At 38.3% G+C, this 20,178-nt stretch overlaps 1 protein-coding gene and 2 pseudogenes across 2 annotated transcripts; all 3 read right to left on the bottom strand.

Annotated features, from left to right (window-relative positions):
• Positions 1 to 54: 54 nt before the first annotated feature.
• Positions 55 to 2,824, bottom strand: LOC137130593 (interferon-inducible GTPase 5-like; annotated as a pseudogene).
• A 5,795-nt stretch (positions 2,825 to 8,619) lies between these two features.
• LOC137130590 (B-cell receptor CD22-like) lies at positions 8,620 to 16,653 on the bottom strand. 2 transcript variants are annotated; one of them, XM_067510952.1, is made up of 8 exons: positions 16,503 to 16,653; positions 14,672 to 14,746; positions 14,143 to 14,565; positions 12,957 to 13,232; positions 12,214 to 12,474; positions 11,772 to 12,026; positions 10,898 to 11,170; positions 8,620 to 10,385 (listed from the first exon to the last, which is right to left on the bottom strand). In XM_067510952.1, exons 2-8 carry the CDS (start codon positions 14,724 to 14,726, stop codon positions 10,141 to 10,143), a joined length of 1,788 nt encoding a protein of 595 aa, XP_067367053.1. In that variant the 5' UTR covers positions 14,727 to 14,746; positions 16,503 to 16,653; the 3' UTR covers positions 8,620 to 10,140. The 2 variants fall into 2 exon arrangements, with proteins under 2 accessions (XP_067367053.1, XP_067367055.1); XM_067510954.1 differs by having other exon boundaries at positions 13,152 to 13,232.
• A 177-nt stretch (positions 16,654 to 16,830) lies between these two features.
• LOC137130592 (interferon-inducible GTPase 5-like) lies at positions 16,831 to 19,481 on the bottom strand (annotated as a pseudogene).
• Positions 19,482 to 20,178: the final 697 nt, after the last annotated feature.

Below are 20,178 nucleotides of genomic sequence, written 5' to 3'. Positions count from 1 at the left end.
CTTCCTCATTTTAATACTTGTCGATGTCTTATAAACAGGCAAGAAGCAGCTTAGAGCACTTGCCGTCTATTTGCAAGTTTATGCTTACAAAGCTTTTACAGAGAGCTAAAGTAGTTCATGCTCATCAAGAGTGAAAAGGTATCAAAGATTTATGTATAAGAATTGTATAAACAGGGATTTTCTTGTATTTAAAAACATGAAAGTCAAGGGGAATCATAGAAAAACAGGAAACACCACACAGAGACAGTGTTTGACTTCACTTCCTCTCCCCAGCAGCAACAGCCACTATCTTCTCCGGAGCCAGCGCCATTTCATCAATGGCGCCATTTAAAGCTTGCAGCATGGCAGCGAAGGAGCGGCTGACAGAACGGGCATATCTAGGCAACGCCATCTCCAGTAACTTTGACGAAACTGTGGCCAAGTCGTTTTCTGCTGCTGCCAAACGCTTTTTAACTTGGGCTTTGGTGACCTCCACTGACAGTGCACAACTCCGAGGCCCTTTAAGTCTTGTGGGTTCCATGCCTCGCTGTCTGGCCAGTCGCTCAACTGACTCATCATCCAGGCACAGGGATAACTGCGCTTTTGTCAGAATACGTACTGCTATGCTTGAGTCCACCATAGATGCCACCAGGGGAACAGGAATAGCTGAGATCCCCCCAGAGAGAGAGGCAGCTGCCCATACGAGTGCTTTAAATGCCTCCTTTTTCTGAGAGACCAAGGTTGAGGTGAATGTTGGCAGAGCCAAGAGAAGAGCGTGGGCTCGGATCTCTGGGAGGTCTTTGCTCATCTCCTCCAACAAACCGGGGAAATCAAACTTTTCCAGGGCTGATGGTCTGACTAGATAGACTTTGGCATTTGCTACACCCTGTGATGACATCACTTCCATACTAGCTTTCTTCTTTTCATGCAGGCTCTTCTTTGTGTCTTTTTCCGAAGCTAAGAGAATAAAGTACACTGCTTGTTGCTGCAGAGAACGGGCCTCCAAGAACACCTCCACGCTGTTGGGTAGGGGTAACTGTGTGAATGTCATGAATGCGGCACTGTAGCGTAGAAACTTCACTCTATCCACGTATCCCTTGGGTTCAAATGGGGAAGTGGGTGGAACAGGCGGCAGGTCCCACAAGCGAAAGTCAGGGTGTTTCGGGTCAGGATAACCTGCCACCTCCTCTGGAGCAACCGACGATGGAGAAGAGGCTGCCCCCTCATCCCCAGGCCCGAGGCCACGGAGGGAATTCATGAAGCATCCCCACGGTCACAAACCACAGCTAAGTTGATCCTGCTGATAAGGAGATCTTCCACTGCATCTTTGACATCTGATAACTTATTTCTCTCTATGGACTCTTTGAGGTTCTCAAGGAGATTTAGACCCCTGAACACATCAGCCATATCTGCGCAACGACAGAAATTCAAATTACTGTTATTATTGTTACAGAAAAGACAACTTTGAAAATGTATAAAAAATAAAAATATGTAAACGATGTAACAGACTTTATTTTTTTAGTTTTTCTTAAGTGCCAAGTCCAATCTGGCCAACCTGCACTGGTCTGCAGTCTTAGAAAGTTATGGCATAAATAGGCACTTTTACTTAAGTACACTCACTTTTTGAGAATTTTTATTTCAGTATTTACAAGGTAAATATTGTACACAATATGCTACTCTTACTACTACTACTACCGTATTTACATACTGTGATTTAGAATCCATTAGACCACATGTATCTCACGTCAATGAACTAGCTCCACCTTAACCCACTGTCACAGTAGCATTATGTGTACAGTTTGTTGCAGCAGTACATTATAGTATGTTCACAGGCTTTTTTTTGTGTGTGTTTTTCACTTCACTTTTATTCAAGTGTAAGCTTTGCATAGTTCCACCACAACAGCTTATGTTTATATCTGCACTGAAGGTTTACACTGCTTATTTCCAGAACCTTTGCACAACCTGCTTTTCTCTGAGTCATAAGTGAATGATGTGAATCCAGGTGTGAAAGCGATCAGGCCGTTTCTGCAAGAGAGAGCAAGCCTCTCAGTGAAATAAGTAAAATAAACTTTCACTGTCTCAGTTGCCATTTAACACAGTAATGCACAGACTCACCTACAGGTCTGGAGAAGATGCAGCCCTCTCTTTGTGTCCAGTTGTCAAATGCTCTGTATCTCTGAAGCACCAGCATCGGGCTGATCTATTTAAGGTGTTGGTTCAGCTCGTGGAACATTCTAATGCTGTAAACTCAGCCTTAATCTGAAATCTGTTCGAGCTCATGCACATACTGTGAAAGCTAGCAGCTTTACATGCAGTATAGACGCCTATACTGTATGTGAAGCTACTGGTGTTTGGAATCCTACAAGAAGGCATAAACATGTAGTACAAGCACAAAATCATGTGCACTTATGCATGTTATTCTGTTGTTAAAACTGTCCTATGACATCATCATTGTACACTGGGGAGGCGACATGATAGTAACACTTGTCAGTATGCTAAATATGGCTAAACATCACTGTAAATGGCTGCCTCCAAAATGATTATGGAGTTGAAATAAAAACAGAACATTATGATTTTCATGACTGTGGAAACGATGTTGGAGATCATAATCACTTGGATCCTATTTCTGCAATTACAGCTTTAAACAATATGAAGTAGGAGTCGGTGTCACAGTAGATCATGTTGCAGTAGCATCTTTTTCTCAATCGTCACTTTCTCTTTCACTGTTGACAAACTAACAGTTTTGTTTTCTCTTCATTCGCTATGAAAGTTTTTAAAGTTTCCTGATAATACTTCTAAATAGAAAGGTATTAGCAACAAAGAGAAACAAAGTAATGTTAATAAAGCTGAGGGGTGTCGGACTGTATGTTAGAGCCTCATGAAACAAGCTGGCTTAAGAAGGACCCCATATGCAAAATGTCACCTGCTCAGGGTTCCAGATGTTATATTTGTCTCACATCCTCTCACGTGATTTCTTGTCCGTTCGACAGCTGAAGACAGCGTTATGAGTTTCTGCTTTTTCTACACTGAAATACATGTGAGCGCTTTTCAAATGCAAGTAACAGGAAATCATATTTTTAAACATTCAGCTACAAAGTTTTAGCCACAAAGATTTATTTAAAAAAATGCAATAAGACATTCAAAAACTTGAGAAAATCTGAAAAAAATATCAACTGTAACAGGTGGATGCTATCTTACAATATGGGGCATTAAATCTCTATTTTCAGTTAACTTAAGTGATGTTTTCTGTTTCTTAGCTATTTCTTAAAGGACAACACCATATACAGGCTCCAAAATTTTTCCCTTAACCCTCAAGGAAACTTAAAAATGAAGTTTTTACTCTAGGAGATATGCATGTATGCCTCCACTCTTTACCTGTGAAGCCTCTACCGTCAAAATACAGGGAAAATAGGTTTTTATATATATTTTCCCTGTATTTTGACAGTAGAGGCTTACATTTATCAGGTATTCATGGGAAAACCATTAAAATATAATATAATATTTATATTATAATATTATATTTATAATATAAAATAATTCATGGAATTTCAAATATAAAAATATCCTGGCCAAGTTTCATAAGATTAGCCTTTTCGATTGATATATTGAGGATCAAAAACATAAATGGCAGAAAGTAAACGTTTGGTCCACCAAGGTGCCTCGAAGGTTAAAGAGCTACTTAGACAAAATTAAAGGTGCTTAGAGCTGCTCATTATTTATCATATCCACACATTTAAAGAAATCTATAAACCAAAAGACCTGAATATGCTCCTTGTTTTTGCAGCCGTTATCAGATTCAATTACCAATATTCGAAATTTTGTTACCAAAGGCATCTTAAATTTACATCAGTCATCACAAAAAAAAAGAAGAAAAAAAGATTTAAAAAGTGAAAATAAACTTAAAAATCAACACTTTAGGGATTTGTGTATTTGTGAAAACTAAAATAAATAAGTTTGTCATTAAAGTTTGAGACACTTCACAATTATTATGGAGGCAAATACTGTATGACAGACCACATTAAAACCCTTAGTTCCTAAGTGTCACATTTTAAGTCAAAAACACGAGTCATAATTTGATCTAATCTGAACTCAAAGGCACGAAACACATCTTAGATTCTGTGTTGCTTGTGATACATACTGTATTTCATATCATCTCAGAAGTCAGTCAAATCAACAATAAACACATGTAAGAAATGAAGAGAGGATGATACTGTAATTCCTTAAGTAAGAATTGACACATTTATTCTCTGGTAGCAGGTAGAGCATACAATGGCACTTAAAATGAGAACTGATGGACTGAACAGTCCAAACTGTAATCACATTCTAGGCTAAAACCAAGGCTGATGTTGTACTGATACGTGTAACCATGGCAGCAAAACCTCCTGTTTCTTATTGTTTCTAATACAGAAATATTTTATTATAATAATAACTCTGTCAGAGAAAGATGGAGCATCTTTGCATTTAATTAGAATTAAAAAAGTGTAGATTTACTGAGTGAAGGAACAGTGTGAGCATTGTGGTTACAATGCATTCAGAAAGTATTCAAATTGCTCATCTTTTTCCACATTTTACAGCCTTATTCCAAAGTGGATTCAATGTATTATTTTCCTCAAAGTTCCACAAACAATACACTGCAAATTTATTAAACATAAAAAACAAAACAAAAAAATGGCCTTTGTTCAATACTTTGTTAAACACCTTTAGCACCAATTACAGCCACAAGTCTTTTGAGTATGAGGCTACACGGTTGGCACACCTATTTTTGGGCAGTTTCTCCCATTCTTCTTTTCAGTGCCTCCCAACCTCCATCAGGTTGGATGGGGAACATCTGTGCACAGCCATTTTCAGATCTCTCCAGAGACATTCAATCAGGTTCAAGTCTGGGTTGTCCTGTAGCCCCTCCTTTGTTATCTTGGCTGTGTGCTTAGGGTCGTTGTCCTATTGAAAGATGAACCATCCCACCAGTCTGACCCCTTTAATTTCTCATGGTGCGAGAGTCCTTCAGGCAGGCTGCCATGTGCCTTTTACTTAGGAGGGGTTTCCATCTGGCCACTCTACCTGCAGAGATGGTTGTTCTTCTGTAAGGTTCTCCTCTCTCTACAGAGAAACGCTGGAGCTCTTTCAGATTAACCATCAAGTTCTTGGTCACCTCCCTGACTAAGGCCCTTCTGTCTTGATTGGTCAGTTTGGCCAGCTGGTCCGCTCTTGGAAGAGTCCTGGTGGTTTCAAACTTCTTCCATTTACGGATGATGAAGGCCACTGCGATCATTGGGATCGCTGCAGAAATTTTTCTGTCTCGAAGGTCTACAGACAATTCCTTGGGCTTTGTGGCTTGGTTTGTGCTCTTAAGTGCACTGTTAACTGTGGGACCTTATATAGACAGATTATGTCCAATCAACCAAATTTCCCACAGATGGTCATGAATACTTATGTACAAGTGATTTTGTTTAATATTTTTTATTTTTAATACATTTTTCAAACAAACTTCTTTCACATTGTCATTATGGGCTATTTTTTGTAGAACTAGAAATAAGAAAAAAAAAGAATTTAATCCATTTGGGAAAAGGGCTGTAACATAATAAAATGTGGAAGTGTACAGACCCTTTGCTGAACTTTTACGCACCCTGGTTTCTTACAAGCAATGTGTAGAAGACTTCTAACATTAGACATTTAGTCATTAAGCAGATGCTTTTATCCAAAGCGACAGGTGAGGAACAAGGCAAGCATAAATCTAAGTCAAGGAGGAAACATCAAAGCAAAGTCCTATCAGAAGAAGCGTTTACGTTACATGAGACAAGAGGAGAATTTTTTTTAAATAGATTAAATAGATTGAAGTGCATAGGAAGGTGCGGAAGAGATATGTTTTCAGCAGTTTTTGAAGATTGGGAGTGAGTTTGCTACGCGTGCAGAGTTTGGTAGCTTGTTCCACCATCGTGGGATTAATGAGATGAAGAGTGTAACATTAATGAAGCCAGAATTAAACAGTTTACATGCTAAAAGTCACTGACCCACTGCAAACTGGCATTTAAGATATAGTATAAGATTTGTAGCTTTTTACATTTTTGTTGGTCCTCTTAATCATTTGACTATGTTTTGCGTAATCACAGAGAAGTATGTAACTACATATAAGTACATATGAATGAGCCTGTTTCTTCATATTGTGGCAAGATTTCAAAATGAAACATGTCTACATGTCTCTAAAAAAAACAAACAAAAAAAAATTCTTTACATAAGTCAACAGTTTGTAAACTACTGTACAAGGGCCAGTGTTACTGCAGAAACTTGCTGTTAACAGTTAACTGCTTTAAAGGCTTAACTAAGGTTTAGTTATTGATTGTTAATCCCATCAGACATCTTACACTGCAAACTCAATCTATGCACAATCACACCACAGGATGCTTAAATCTCACCGATGACATCCTTCACATCAGAATACTGCGCTGCATCCTCCCCTCCCACCTCCTCTGCCTCCTCCATATTCCCAGTCTCCTGTCTGTCCTCTCCCGCTCGGCTCTCCTCTGCTTCTGTTTTGATTTCAGCATACTCTGTCTCTGGTAAATTCTCCAACTTTGTTACACTATTGCTTTTCGATGCAGAGAAATGAATGGTGGAGTACTCCACGTCCGATTTGCCTGCTGCCACACCTGCTCCTGCTTCAGCTGCTTCTTGGGGATCGCTGTGATCATCTTCTACTGCCTAAACGGCACTACCTCTAACCCCACCCCACTTCCATCTGTCAGATGCAACACAGAAATCGCAGTCGTTCATTTGGAGGTACAACACCCTCAATGCGATTCAATGTCTGGCTAATTTAACTACAACCCTCTGCATTTATCTAGACTTGGGACTGGCACTAGAAGACACTGGCCTGTGTCCCCTTCTGGTTGCATTCACATTCTGTCACTACCACTGTGTCATATATTCACACACACAAAAAAAGGATTGTTTCATGTCATGCTTCATGATTTCACTTGGTTCTGTTTTGGGTATTTTTGTTTTCTGAACCGTTACAACAATACAATGATCACTGATGTCATTTGCAAATATGGAAGCAGTTGAATATTTATGAGGAACTTTTGTCAGAATTAAATCAACAAAGGTAGATATTGCTCGACTCTTTGGGTTCAGTCATGTGGGACTGTCTACTATTTAAGACAGATTTTATGAATCACAGGAGGCATTGAACTCATCAGAAACTGGTTATAACCAATAACTAGATCACCAATAAGTACAATTTCTGTATAATTGTACTTCTGCAGAAGTGGTGTTAAAGAGGTTAAAGCAGCACTGTCTGCTGAGGGCATTCTGTACCACCCAACATCATATGCAGGTTTCGTATGCATTATACACAGGTTTTTAGAAGCTTCTAAATCAAGTGCTAAAATTTCTAACTGCTTATTCACATTTTTTTTTAATTAATACATTCACATGGAATTAGATTTTTATAGGAAGTTCCTGCTATATCAATGCCGACTGTATAAAATTCAACACAGTTCAGATTACATACACTCACTGGCCAGGTCAGTGTGCCACCTTGTTTAAAATGAAAGAGGTGGCCAAAACATTAGATACACCTCTTCTTATCATCCACTCCAGTACGACTCTACTACCCACTATGACCTCAGTAATAAACAGTTGAATTATCAACTGACAGTTTCAACCTATAAACTGAGAAACTATAACATTCTAAAAGTATAATTCATAGAAGAGCTGTTGTATTGGATTGCACTTGATTGTACAGTTGCACCAAACAAAGTGGCTAGTGAGCGTCAATGACATTACATCTCTTAGCATGCATATAGATGGGAAAGATGCTCAAGTTTCAGCTTAGTTTTACTTACAGGACACATTCAGAGTCACTGTCTCCTCTATTATTATGTTTCCTGTGAAGCTGACCTTACGGGTAACTTCTGTGCGATGATGTTCAGCTGAAGGGTCAAAGGTCAAAGTTGAGCTGTCTCTCTGTGTGACGGCAGTCAGAGTCTCAGTCTTGAAATCAGGGGATGTTTCCTGTGATGTGAGAATCATCAACTAATGCTCTTCTCCATGTTCAGGTAATTTCAGTAACAGATCCAGAGACCAAGAACAGAGACTGTTGCTGTTGGAGAGAATCAATCCTGTTTCTCTTAACTCTGAGCTGATGTGATTCAGAGTCTGACTTGCTGAGCTCATTGATGATGATGCAGTTTTTGTTACTAGATTTAAACATAAATGGCCCAGGTTTATCTGTTTATGAATTTAGCAGCTTAGCTTAATTTTTATCTGCATTTATGAAGATAAGACAATTCCGGTCACTAATTAAGTAAAAAAAAAAAAATTAGAGTCCTGCCTTTCTAGTTAGGAAAAGATAAAATACCCATCAACTTCATGCTCCTAAAAAACTGAGGTGCTGGTTATTGGCCCAGCTTGTTTCACCGATAACAATAACACTTGATAACTTATTTCTCAGAGCTTGACCACAACATCTCCTTTGAAAAACACATTTAAGACGTCAAATACTGCCTTCTTTCACCTATGTAATTCAACTTACAAATGTTTTTTAACATCTCTGTCCATGGCTGATGGATGTAATGTTCTGTTTTCAGCCCTCCCCCCAGCTAGTGTATAAGGGTGGACCCAAGTTAATATACAGACAGGGAGTGAGGGTAAATGGGAGTTTATTGAAGCATTAAAAAAATAGAAATACAATATATCCCTACATGGATAGTCATAATCCACATAGACCAAACTAGACAGTATCTAAACACAAGCAGGGTAGAAATTAGGAAGGTAACAGGAGCAAAGCTTTAGAACACTAAAGCATCATATTGTCATTACGTTTCCCAGTTTCACATTATCCCGTTTGCAGTTTAGTTGTATAGGAACATAATTTTTAGGAGACAGGGTTGGAAACCTACAGGAAACAGTCAATGAAACTAAAACATAAGAAAACTTTAGGATAACCAGAAGGGATTACAAAAACGCTGTCAAGTGGGCAAATACAGGGGGAGAGAGCTGTTGATCTGAGGGCAAAGTAAAGTGCAAATAGGCAAAGCTTTCTGGGAATGACGCTGGCTGTGTAGAACTAATAGGGAACAGCAGAAGCAGAATTACATAATATGCCAGAAACGGTGGAAGCTGGGATACTAAGAATCAAAAGGTGCGTGCCAACATACTAAACGAGAGTAGAGGTAAATCTGGAGCAACAATGCATGGAACAAGAAAGGCTGTCTGACACGGATGCTCCGATCAAACCGTCAAACTCTGCTTGTAAACTCGCTTTAGTGCGGAGAAAGACAAGTCACTGATGGCAGTAACTGTGCATGTCCCCTGCGTGATTCACGTGACTGGTTCAAACAGAAGAAAAGAAACCGTCTCAGTCCAAACACAGTGGAAACTTTTTTTTCCTCAATAAAAAAAAAAAAAAAAGCACACCCCATCATCCGAACGCATCCTTTAACCCAAGCATGCCTTCTCCCAATTACTACATTACATACATTTATATTATCAACTGACCCAATAATCAATGTTTACAAAAATCTATTTACATTATTCACACAAACCCTAGTTAGACTCATCACAAAATTATTAGGACATTGTTTTGCTGTCTACTATTTCGCCACAAGATGTCACTGAAATAAAACTTTGAATGAACGAACCCATTTTCCAGACAATTGATGAAGTTCATTGCTTCATTTGACCAACCCTAAGGTCTTGGATAAACAAATAAAACAAAGGAAAAAAAACATAAAACAAACCTCAGACTAAATACTCAGGAAACAAAGTCCAACCAGGCAGCTCTGAGTACATAGGTAGAGTCACCCCAAAGACCTGGCAGAGAGTGACTCTTACAGGGGATTTAAATCGGCAGGGGCACATGTGAAAGCAATCAGGGCTGATGATGAGTAGTTAAGTTGGCGAAGTGAACTATGGAAACAAAGGGGGCTACCAAAATAAAAGGAAGAAAAAACAAGTTAGAGCTATGGAGGTAGAAAGAGAAAGCGGGGCTGGGAGACAGCGCGCAAGACTCAGAAGACAGGGATGGTCAAAGGCGGGGGTAAATAGAGTCCAGAGTGGGATTCATGACATTTTAAAGAGGATTTTTGTCTATTTTGAGGAAATGTCATTAACTTGATGAAAATTTTTTGATATGATCTGTTTAAAAAAAAAAATGCGTCTGAATCACTGACATTTCACCACCAACTTCCTCTGTTTGCTTGTGTTTGGACCTTCAGTGTTTGTAGCACTGCAGGTGTACAATCCATCATGGGCTGAAGTTACATTAAATGTGAACTGGAGTTTGTTGTTGCTTGGCCAGTAACCGTCTGGTTGAGATGGAGGGAAGCTTTCAACGGTGCATGTGATGGTGGTGGTCATATTTTCTGTGAGCTCATCAGCCATAGACAGTATGGGTTCAGTGGTAGAATCTGTAGAGAGGAAGCAGATATGTGCTGGAATCATGGATGCAGATTTAATGTAATACTCAGACTGTAACTTGTTGTAAAATACAAACTTCGGTTTATATTTTTTCGGTACAACAGTTAAGGAGAACATTTTGACTTACACAGTACTTGTATGTTCACTGGTTCACTATCATCTCCTGTACCAATGTCGTTGGTGGCGTCGCATTTATAAATTGCTAATGGGGGCTTCCCAAGAGGCTTTTACTGGAACAGCAAACACTGACACAACTCCCACATTGTCTCTAAACATTCCAATCTGTATTAGAAAATTCCTACTCCCTAAAGGTACAGTATCTAAAGACTCTTGTTACCAAATGTAAATGGTAACAGCAGGGTTTGCACCTTCTTTTATAAGAATGTCCAATACATTTATAATATATCCAGTAGTATATATTATAGTAGTAGTCTAAATATTTATTTTTAATATTTTTTCCTGGTTTATCCATACACCATCACGAGGGCATCAATCTACTCACACTTGACGTTAATCTGAATCTTCTGGGATGTTCCTGTTCCAATGTCATTTTCAGCTTTACAGCTGTACTGTCCAATATCTGAGGGACTGGCAGATTGTATAATATACTGGTCATTATTTTCTTTTAAGACTTTTTCCTTCCCATCAGTTGTCTTCATCCAGGTGATAGATTTCACTTGTGGGTAGGAACGAGCACTGCAGCTCAGTGTCAATGACTTGTTTTCTTTCACCTCAAAACCATGTTGAGATTGTACCGTCACGTCTTTGGGCGCATCTACCACAAATGTATATTAGAAAAAGAAAAGTGTCAGATATAAAAGTTGTCATGTATTTGCCTGTATTGTAATGACGACCAGTGTGATAAACATTTATTAACTGGATATCACAGAAATAACATTAAACTCCTGTGAGAGCAGACATTTCATGTAGTCAGCCCATTTACCCAGTAGTGGAAGAATTACTGAGATTTTAGTAAATATAGTAATAGTACACAACAATAGTACCTCACTCTGAGTAAATGCTGCATTAGTAATTTTACCCAAATAGCACAATACTAATAACAGGATGGTTGACTTTGTGTATCAAAGGTAAAATTATTCATCAAGAGGTAGAGCCGCTCAGTTATATTGTTGAATCAGTATTATTGATCCCTAAATCGTATCTAAACAGTGCTGTATATTAATATTGACAAGGGTTGTTCAGCTTTTACAATCGATTCACTGATGACAATATCTGTCTTCCTTGGTCGGTCTGGAAGGAGAATTTACCATGAATTACTCCGAATTTTGCATTGTTGATACAATTTGATGATTAATCTTCTTTCTGTCCCATTAGCTCTCTGACATACAAACAGTACAAGGACGTGAGACACTTACATTTAACTTGGATTTGAAGTTCCGGTGATGATCCTGATCCCACAGCGTTATTTGCTGTACATGTGTAGGAACCGCTGTCCTCAGGCTTCATCGTATCAACAACAAATGTCTGCCCATCTACTATATTTGCCCCATTTTTTTGCCAAGTGTAGGTTACAAGTTGTGGGTTGCTTCTCTTTACAGAACATGTTAAAGTCATTTTATCTCCTTCTGTAACCTCAGATGAAGTCGTTGTAATCTCAACTTCAGGGGCATCTAAAACAGGAGATTTTAAAGTTTCTTTAGTTTGACACAAAGTGACAATCTACCAAATCCAAAATAAATGACTACGGTGCAGTAAATCTAATGCTAAATAACAGCTTCTCATTCACAAATGTCAAGAGTGAAAAGTAATGACTTACACAAACATCAAATTCTTTAAGTAAAAACAGGAAGTACTCACATGTTACATCAACAGTCACTGGTGCTGATGTGAGTGTTCCATGTTTGTTTTGAGCTTTACAGCGATATTCTCCACTGTATGAAGCATCAATTTCTGTGATCGTCCACTCTGCCATTGTGGACATCGCTTTCATCATTGTGTCATTTTTAAACCAGGAAATGTTTGTGGCTGGAACTCCTTTAGCCAAACAAGTGAGAGTCACTGAATGTCCTTCCCTGATATTTTTAGAGCTTATCTCAGCTGATACCTCCTTAGGAGCATCTGTATCAACAAATTCAACATAAGTTAGAAGGAATATGTCTATTTGGCAATAATAGATATGCAATCACATATTTATATGGTTGTATTGTTTGTCCTTATGTTGTAGTATACAGTAATGTTAGCAAATACAAATATTCTGCCTTCAAGTGGTTTGAGATAACGTGACAATTTTCTTACCAAACCAAACCACAAATAGTGGTGCACTTCTTAAAGGAAGTGGTAGCTTAGGCTATTAATTGTCTTATTTGCCAAAACATTATACCTAGTTGAAGACCACTAAATGCTGAAATCTATGTTGAGAATAGTTATGTTGTTCCATAATAGTTTTAATTATAAAATGAGTGTTTTACAGTTAAAAGCATCACCAAGCATTGATGAATTATCGGCTCCTGAATGAAAACACCTGTTCATCAATTTGAAATTTGACATTTAGATCACAGCAGTAACTAATAGTTGAAGTGATTCTCCGTGTATGAACTCACATTCTACGGTTAAGCTGATATTTCGAATTAAATAGTCATCTGTGTTATCGGCTGTTTTGCACGAAAACACCTTCCCATTATCCTGCCAGCTGGCTGTAAAGCTGACTGTATGAGTTTTGCTCTGATGTTGATTTAAGCTCTGTGATGAGGATAACAATGGCAAATCTTCAATTTGTGGTTCTGAAGTACATGAACCTCGGGTGGAGCATGTGAGTGTTATCTGTTCAGATTCCATCACAGCAGGCGGGTTCTCAAAAGTGATTGGACACGGATTTTCTGAAAATACGAAAGAAATAAAGTCAGCAGAAATTACATGGTGAACTTAAAGGATATTGGTATTGCTTATAAATGAAAAAGAATACAGCATTAATATATCATGACATTTTGTAAAGAAGAATTAGTTTGGTGGAAACAGGTGGAACCCTATTGTGCTCAACTAATGGAAGGTTCATGAAAAAACTGGAGACAAGTAGAACATACTTCCTTCCAGTCCTCCGGCATCAAAACTTTATCAAAAGATCTTGCAATCATGGGATGGTTTCCATAATAATTACCCACAATTTGTGATTACAAGTTTAAGGTTTTATACTAATGTATTATCATAAATGAGTCAGTAAAGCTAAATGTCATTGAACATATTTTGCAATTTGTTTAGTTTTTAGCCTGAACTTTTTATCTTTTATCAGCTTTCACATGACAGATCAAAAACAACCTATTCAGCATCGAGAACCTAACCAATGTGGCTACTCTATGACAGCAAGTGGATTTATCATCAGTCAAATCTGATAGTGTCTGAGTATATATTGTAAATATTTGCAAAAGTAACCATTTCCATCCTCACCTATCAAAACAAATGAGACATCTGAGTTTGAAGTCTCAAAACCCATTTATGAGTAACAGTGTGACATGGATTTCTTATATTCATTTTGCTGATGCAGTACAGTACTGTCCAAAAGTGCTGACAGTTTAGATATTTAAAATCCAAAGGGGACAAAAGTACACACATTGTATACTCAAGTAGCACAGATACAATATTAATTCAATAAGGTTATTGTGTTTTATGCTATTTTTGGACAGAAATTGACATTATTTTACATATTCATCTGTCAAAGATGTTTGTTTTGTCCTGCTATGCTCCTATACACATCCTGAACATATATTTAAATATTTTGCCCTTTTTACTTACCTGTAACCTTGAGGGTCACATTTGGTTTGGTTGACCATTTATGGCTTCCTTTTTTATATCTGAAAGAATACTCTCCGCTATCACTTTGTTTCAGATTGCAGATCAAAATATTGCATCGAGGCTTTGGTGAGGAATTATAATTAGTTCCCCAACTTGAAGACAAAGAGCCAATATATTTCACTCTGTCTGCAAAGTCTGGACTGACAGGACGCAGTGCAGTATTTGTACTGTAAATGACAGTGCCAATAAAATCAGCATTGCTTTCATCCCATTTTGCGTCCTTCAACCAAAACCAGTATGCATCATTATCATCAGAAATGGGCCCTGTGACGTCACATTTGATATCAATGCAGGACCCTTCTGTAGCAGTCGGATTAAGATCCCGCAGTGTCATGGGAATGTGAAGGGAAACAGAATAAAAATCTGTGTTTGTGAAAACAGAAATGGAAAATTAGTTACAGTATGTCTATGGATTCAGTGTAAATGATGTAAAAGAGAACATTTTCACAGTGGAATAGTGAAATCCTACTTTTTATCAGGGCCAGAATTACCAACCACCCCAATGTCAGAGCATTCATCATCATGTAGGACTAAAAGTTCAAATCTGAAACAAAAAACAAAAACAAGTATGTGTTCATAACTCTATACGCCATAACATCACAGAAGCATTTTTATAACTGTAACCAGCATTATAAGCAAATAGTTGTTTTTATAAAAATCAGTTAGTCTCTACATTTTCTTCCTCTTTCTCTGAGTTCTTAAAGTAGACTGAAGTTTCTTCCTCATCTTAAAATAGTTGTACACTTGTGATTAGAGGAATTTTGAAGCATTGCAAACAAATTGGTTTTCATTTCTCTCACACAGCTACAGTATCAGACTTAGTCACTTTTATTTCAAGAAAAAGCAGAGAGAATTGGTATTCAGACTCCATTTTTTTTAAACCTCACTGTGCTGTGTGTGTAATTATTGTGTGTTGATACAGCAAATGTTTCATTTTCAGGTGCTAGTGTCATAGAAATTTTCCCTCTTGGAAGAATTATTATAGAACTCAGCGTGAAGAACCATCTCAGTTTAATACATGCCGGTAGGGAGAAGAACACATGGATGTTGGTGTCTTCTTCTGACTTGTATCTCTCAAAACCCCTTCTATTTATACTCAAACCCAAGAAAGGAACCACCCTCACAAAACATGACTAAAGAAACCAGGTGCATGCAGTTGACAGTCATCACTCTTGTCCCTATCTAGGTTATCTGAAGATGTCAGTTGAGAAGGAATAAAACCCTTTTCATTGCACCTTCTTGTAGATCTTGTGACCCCAGGACTCACTATCTACCACATTGCTTTGGGCCTTGTAACAACAAAGTGCCTGCTGTGATCTTAAGCAGTCCTCTAAAATTGACCCAACCTGTGACTTCTTGTCCTCTTTGTGACTTCTTCCATAAGCCCATCTTGGTTGACTGTTTGCCAATTATCTAACCATATGACTAAATTTACTTTCTTCCCCCACACTGGTTTAGCTTTTTTTTAAACATTAAAGTACGACTTGGATGAACACTGCTTTTGTTTGGCATCAGTTCCTTGGTTAAAGTACTTTTGGCTGCTTCACCACTCATGAATTTAAAGGCCACCTTATACTGTACTTTATACAATATACACTGAGCGGCCACAATATTAATATTGGTGGCCTTAATGTTGCGGAGGTCAAGGGTCAGCATGGACACTCTGAGCAGTCTGTAGCTACACAGACCCATACACAACAAATTGAGATACACTGTGAAGAGGTGGTAGAAGTACTGGCCTTAAAGTATCACTTTAAATCCTTTACTTAAGTAAAACTACTGAGCAGATTATTTACATTTTACCTAAAGTACAACAATAAAAGTAGTCCAATAAGAAAACTGTGTACTTTAAACGCTAATGATTATGGTAAATATGGCAAAACATGTATAGTAATGATTAAAAATAAGGGTCAGACATCACAGCTGATAAAGGTGGCAGGTGGGTAACCCATAAAAATACATTAGCATTTATTAGCCCAGAATTTGTGGAGGTATTAATATTGTGGCTGATCAGTTTGTACTTTACTTACTAATACTATTACTGTATTCATGCGAACAAAACACGTGCACTTTTTCCAGGTGAAAGTGATATTCATTTCATTAGAATTTCAAATATTGTTCCATGCAATCGAAAGGCTTCTTTGGAAATCAAAACTGAACATTCTCTAGAGACCAGCACCATTATACGTTCATGAGTTAGATGAGCCTTTACCAACAATGAGGACGTTGGCAGTTTAATTAGGCCGTCAAAGAGAAGCAACAATTCACAATTAAAGATATTAAGATAATTTTGTTCTTACCTCAGAGAACCTAGTTGTAGCAGTCTGCAACACACACCATCCTTCATAAAGTACGTTAGTGAAGAAGTTTTTACATTTAACTTCAAATCCTAAAGAATTTGCATATGCCCAATCATGCAAACCAGAAAACATAGTCTTTCATCTGTGCACTTATGAAGTGATATACTCTCCTTTGATTTGCCTGCTGCAATGGGCATGACTTAAACCTCCTCTCACTTCCTCATTTTAATACTTGTCGATGTCTTATAAACAGGCACAGAGCAGCTTAGAGCACTTGCTGTCTATTTGCAAGTTTATGCTTACAAAGCTTTTACAGAGAGCTAAAGTAGTTCATGCTCATCAAGAGTGAAAAGGTATCAAAGATTTATGTATAAGAATTGTATAAAAAGGGATTTTCTTGTATTTAAAAACATGAAAGTGAAGGGGAATCATAGAAATACAGGAAACACCACACAGAGACAGTGTTTGACTTCACTTCCTCTCCCCAGCAGCAACAGCCACTATCTTCTCCGGAGCCAGCGCCATTTCATCAATGGCGCCATTTAAAGCTTGCAGCATGGCAGCGAAGGAGCGGCTGACAGAACGGGTGTATCTAGGCAACGCCATCTCCAGTAACTTTGACGAAACTGTGGCCAAGTCGTTTTCTGCTGCTGCCAAACGCTTTTTAACTTCGGCTTTGGTGACCTCCACTGACAGTGCACAACTCCGAAGCCCTTTAAGTCTTGTGGGTTCCATGCCTCGCTGTCTGGCCAGTCGCTCAACCAACTCATCATCCAGGCACAGGGATAACTGCGCTTTTGTCAGAATACGTACTGCTATGCTTGAGTCCACCATAGATGCCATCAGGGGAACAGGAATAGCTGAGATCCCCCCCAGAGAGAGAGGCAGCTGCCCATACGAGTGCTTTAATTCCCTCTTTTTTCTGAGAGACCAAGGTTGAGGTGAATGTTGGTAGAGCCAAGAGAAGAGCGTGGGCTCGGATCTCTGGGAGGTCTTTGCTCATCTCCTCCAACAAACCGGGGAAATCAAACTTTTCCAGGGCTGATGGTCTGACTAGATAGACTTTGGCATTTGCTACACCCTGTGATGACATCACTTCCATACTAGCTTTCTTCTTTTCATGCAGGCTCTTCTCTGTGTCTTTTTCCGAAGCTAAGAGAATAAAGTACACTGCTTGTTGCTGCAGAGAACGGGCCTCCAAGAACACCTCCACGCTGTTGGGTAGGGGTAACTGTGTGAATGTCATGAAGGCAGCACTGTAGCGTAGAAACTTCACTCTATCCACGTATCCCTTGGGTTCAAATGGGGAAGTGGGTGGAACAGGCGGCAGGTCCCACAAGCGAAAGTCAGGGTGTTTCGGGTCAGGATAACCTGCCACCTCCTCTGGAGCAACCGACGATGGAGAAGAGGCTGCCCCCTCATCCCCAGGCCCGAGGCCACGGAGGGAATTCATGAAGCATCCCCATGGTCACCAACCACAGCTAAGTTGATCCTGCTGATAAGGAGATCTTCCACTGCATCTTTAACATCTGATAACTTATTGCTCTCTATGGAATCTTTGAGGTTCTCAAGGAGATTTAGACCCCTGAACACATCAGCCATATCTGCGCAAAGACAGAAATTCAAATTACTGTTATTATTGTTACAGAACAGACAACTTTGAAAATGTATAAAAATAAAAATATGTAAACGATGTAACAGACTTTATTTTTTAGTTTTTCTTAAGTGCCAAGTCCAATCTGGCCAACCTGCACTGGTCTGCAGTCTTAGAAAGTTATGGCATAAATAGGCACTTTTACTTAAGTACACTCACTTATTTGTAATTTTTACTTCAGTATTTACAAGGTAAATATTGTACACAATATGCTACTCTTACTACTACTACTACTGTATTCACATACTGTGATTTAGAATTATCCACTATCACAGTAGCATTATGTGTACAGTTTGTTGCAGCAGTACATTAGAGTATGTTCACAGGCCTTTTCTGTGTTTTTCACTTCACTTTTATTCAAGTGTAAGCTTTGCATAGTTCCACCACAACAGCTTATGTTTATATCTGCACTGAAGGTTTACACTGCTTATTTCCAGAACCTTTGCACAACCTGCTTTTCTCTGAGTCATAAGTGAATGATGTGAATCCAGGTGTGAAAGCGATCAGGCCGTTTCTGCAAGAGAGAGCAAGCCTCTCAGTGAAATAAGTAAAATAAACTTTCACTGTCTCAGTTGCCATTTAACACAGTAATGCACAGACTCACCTACAGGTCTGGAGAAGATGCAGCCCTCTCTTTGTGTCCAGTTGTCAAATGCTCTGTATCTCTGAAGCACCAGCATCGGGCTGATCTATTTAAGGTGTTGGTTCAGCTCGTGGAACATTCTAATCCTGTAAACTCAGCCTTAATCTGAAATCTGTTCGAGCTCATGCACATACTGTGAAAGCTAGCAGCTTTACATACAGTATAGACACCTATACTGTATGTGAAGCTACTTGTGTTTGGAATCCTACAAGAAGGCATAAACATGTAGTACAAGCACAAAATCATGTGCACTTATGCATGTTATTCTGTTGTTAAAACTGTCCTATGACATCATCATTGTACACTGGGGAGGCGACATGATAGTAACACTTGTCAGTATGCTAAATATGGCTAAACATCACTGTAAATGGCTGCCTCCAAAATGATTATGGAGTTGAAATAAAAACAGAACATTATGATTTTCATGACTGTGGGAACGATGTTGGAGATCATAATCACTTGGATCCTATTTCTGCAATTACAGCTTTAAACAATATGAAGTAGGAGTCGGTGTCACAGTAGATCATGTTGCAGTAGCATCTTTTTCTCAATCGTCACTTTCTCTTTCACTGTTGACAAACTAACAGTTTTGTTTTCTCTTCATTCGCTATGAAAGTTTTTAAAGTTTCCTGATAATACTTCTAAATAGAAAGGTATTAGCAACAAAGAGAAACAAAGTAATGTTAATAAAGCTGAGGGGTGTCGGACTGTATGTTAGAGCTTCATGAAACAAGCTGAAGAGTTTTGCTTTCTTCTCTGTTTAAGAAGGACCCCATATGCAAAATGTCACCTGCTCAGGGTTCCAGATGTTATATTTGTCTCACATCCTCTCACGTGATTTCTTGTCCGTTCGACAGCTGAAGACAGCGTTATGAGTTTCTGCTTTTTCTACACTGAAATACATGTGAGCGCTTTTCAAATGCAAGTAACAGGAAATCATATTTTTAAACATTCAGCTACACAGTTTTAGCCACAATAATTTATTTAAAAAAATGCAATAAGACATTCAAAAACTTGATATTTTTTTCAGATTTTCTCAACTGTAACAGGTGGATGCTATCTTACAATATAGGGAATAAAATCTCTATTTATTAGTTAACCTAAGTGATGTTTTCTGATTCTCAGTTATTTCTTGAAGGACAACACTACATATACAGTCTCTAAAAATTTTAAAGAACTACTTTGACAGAGTAAAATTGGACAAAACCTTATCATTTAATTATCATACGCACACATTTAAAGAAATCTGTAAATCTGTAAATCTGTAAATCTGCTGCTTGTTTTTGTAGCTGGTATCAATATCAATAACCAATAATCACAAATTATTTACCAAAAGCATCTTATATTTACACCAGTTATCACAATGGAATGAATTACAA

This window comes from Channa argus, chromosome 7 (genome assembly GCF_033026475.1).
Source record: "Channa argus isolate prfri chromosome 7, Channa argus male v1.0, whole genome shotgun sequence".
Classification (NCBI taxonomy): Eukaryota; Metazoa; Chordata; class Actinopteri; order Anabantiformes; family Channidae; genus Channa; species Channa argus.
Note: the sequence above shows the minus strand (reverse complement) of the source record. Positions and strands in the feature narration are given on the sequence as shown.

Coding starts and splice junctions, on each gene's coding strand:
- LOC137130590 (XM_067510952.1), bottom strand. CDS start 14,726: ATGATGATGAATGCTCTGACATTGGGGTGGTTGGTAATTCTGGCCCTG. Junction 14,566..14,671: donor AATTCTGGCCCTGATAAAAA/GTAGGATTTCAC, acceptor TCACAAACACAG/ATTTTTATTCTGTTTCCCTT. Junction 11,171..11,771: donor ACTTCAAATCCAAGTTAAAT/GTAAGTGTCTCA, acceptor CATTTGTGGTAG/ATGCGCCCAAAGACGTGACG.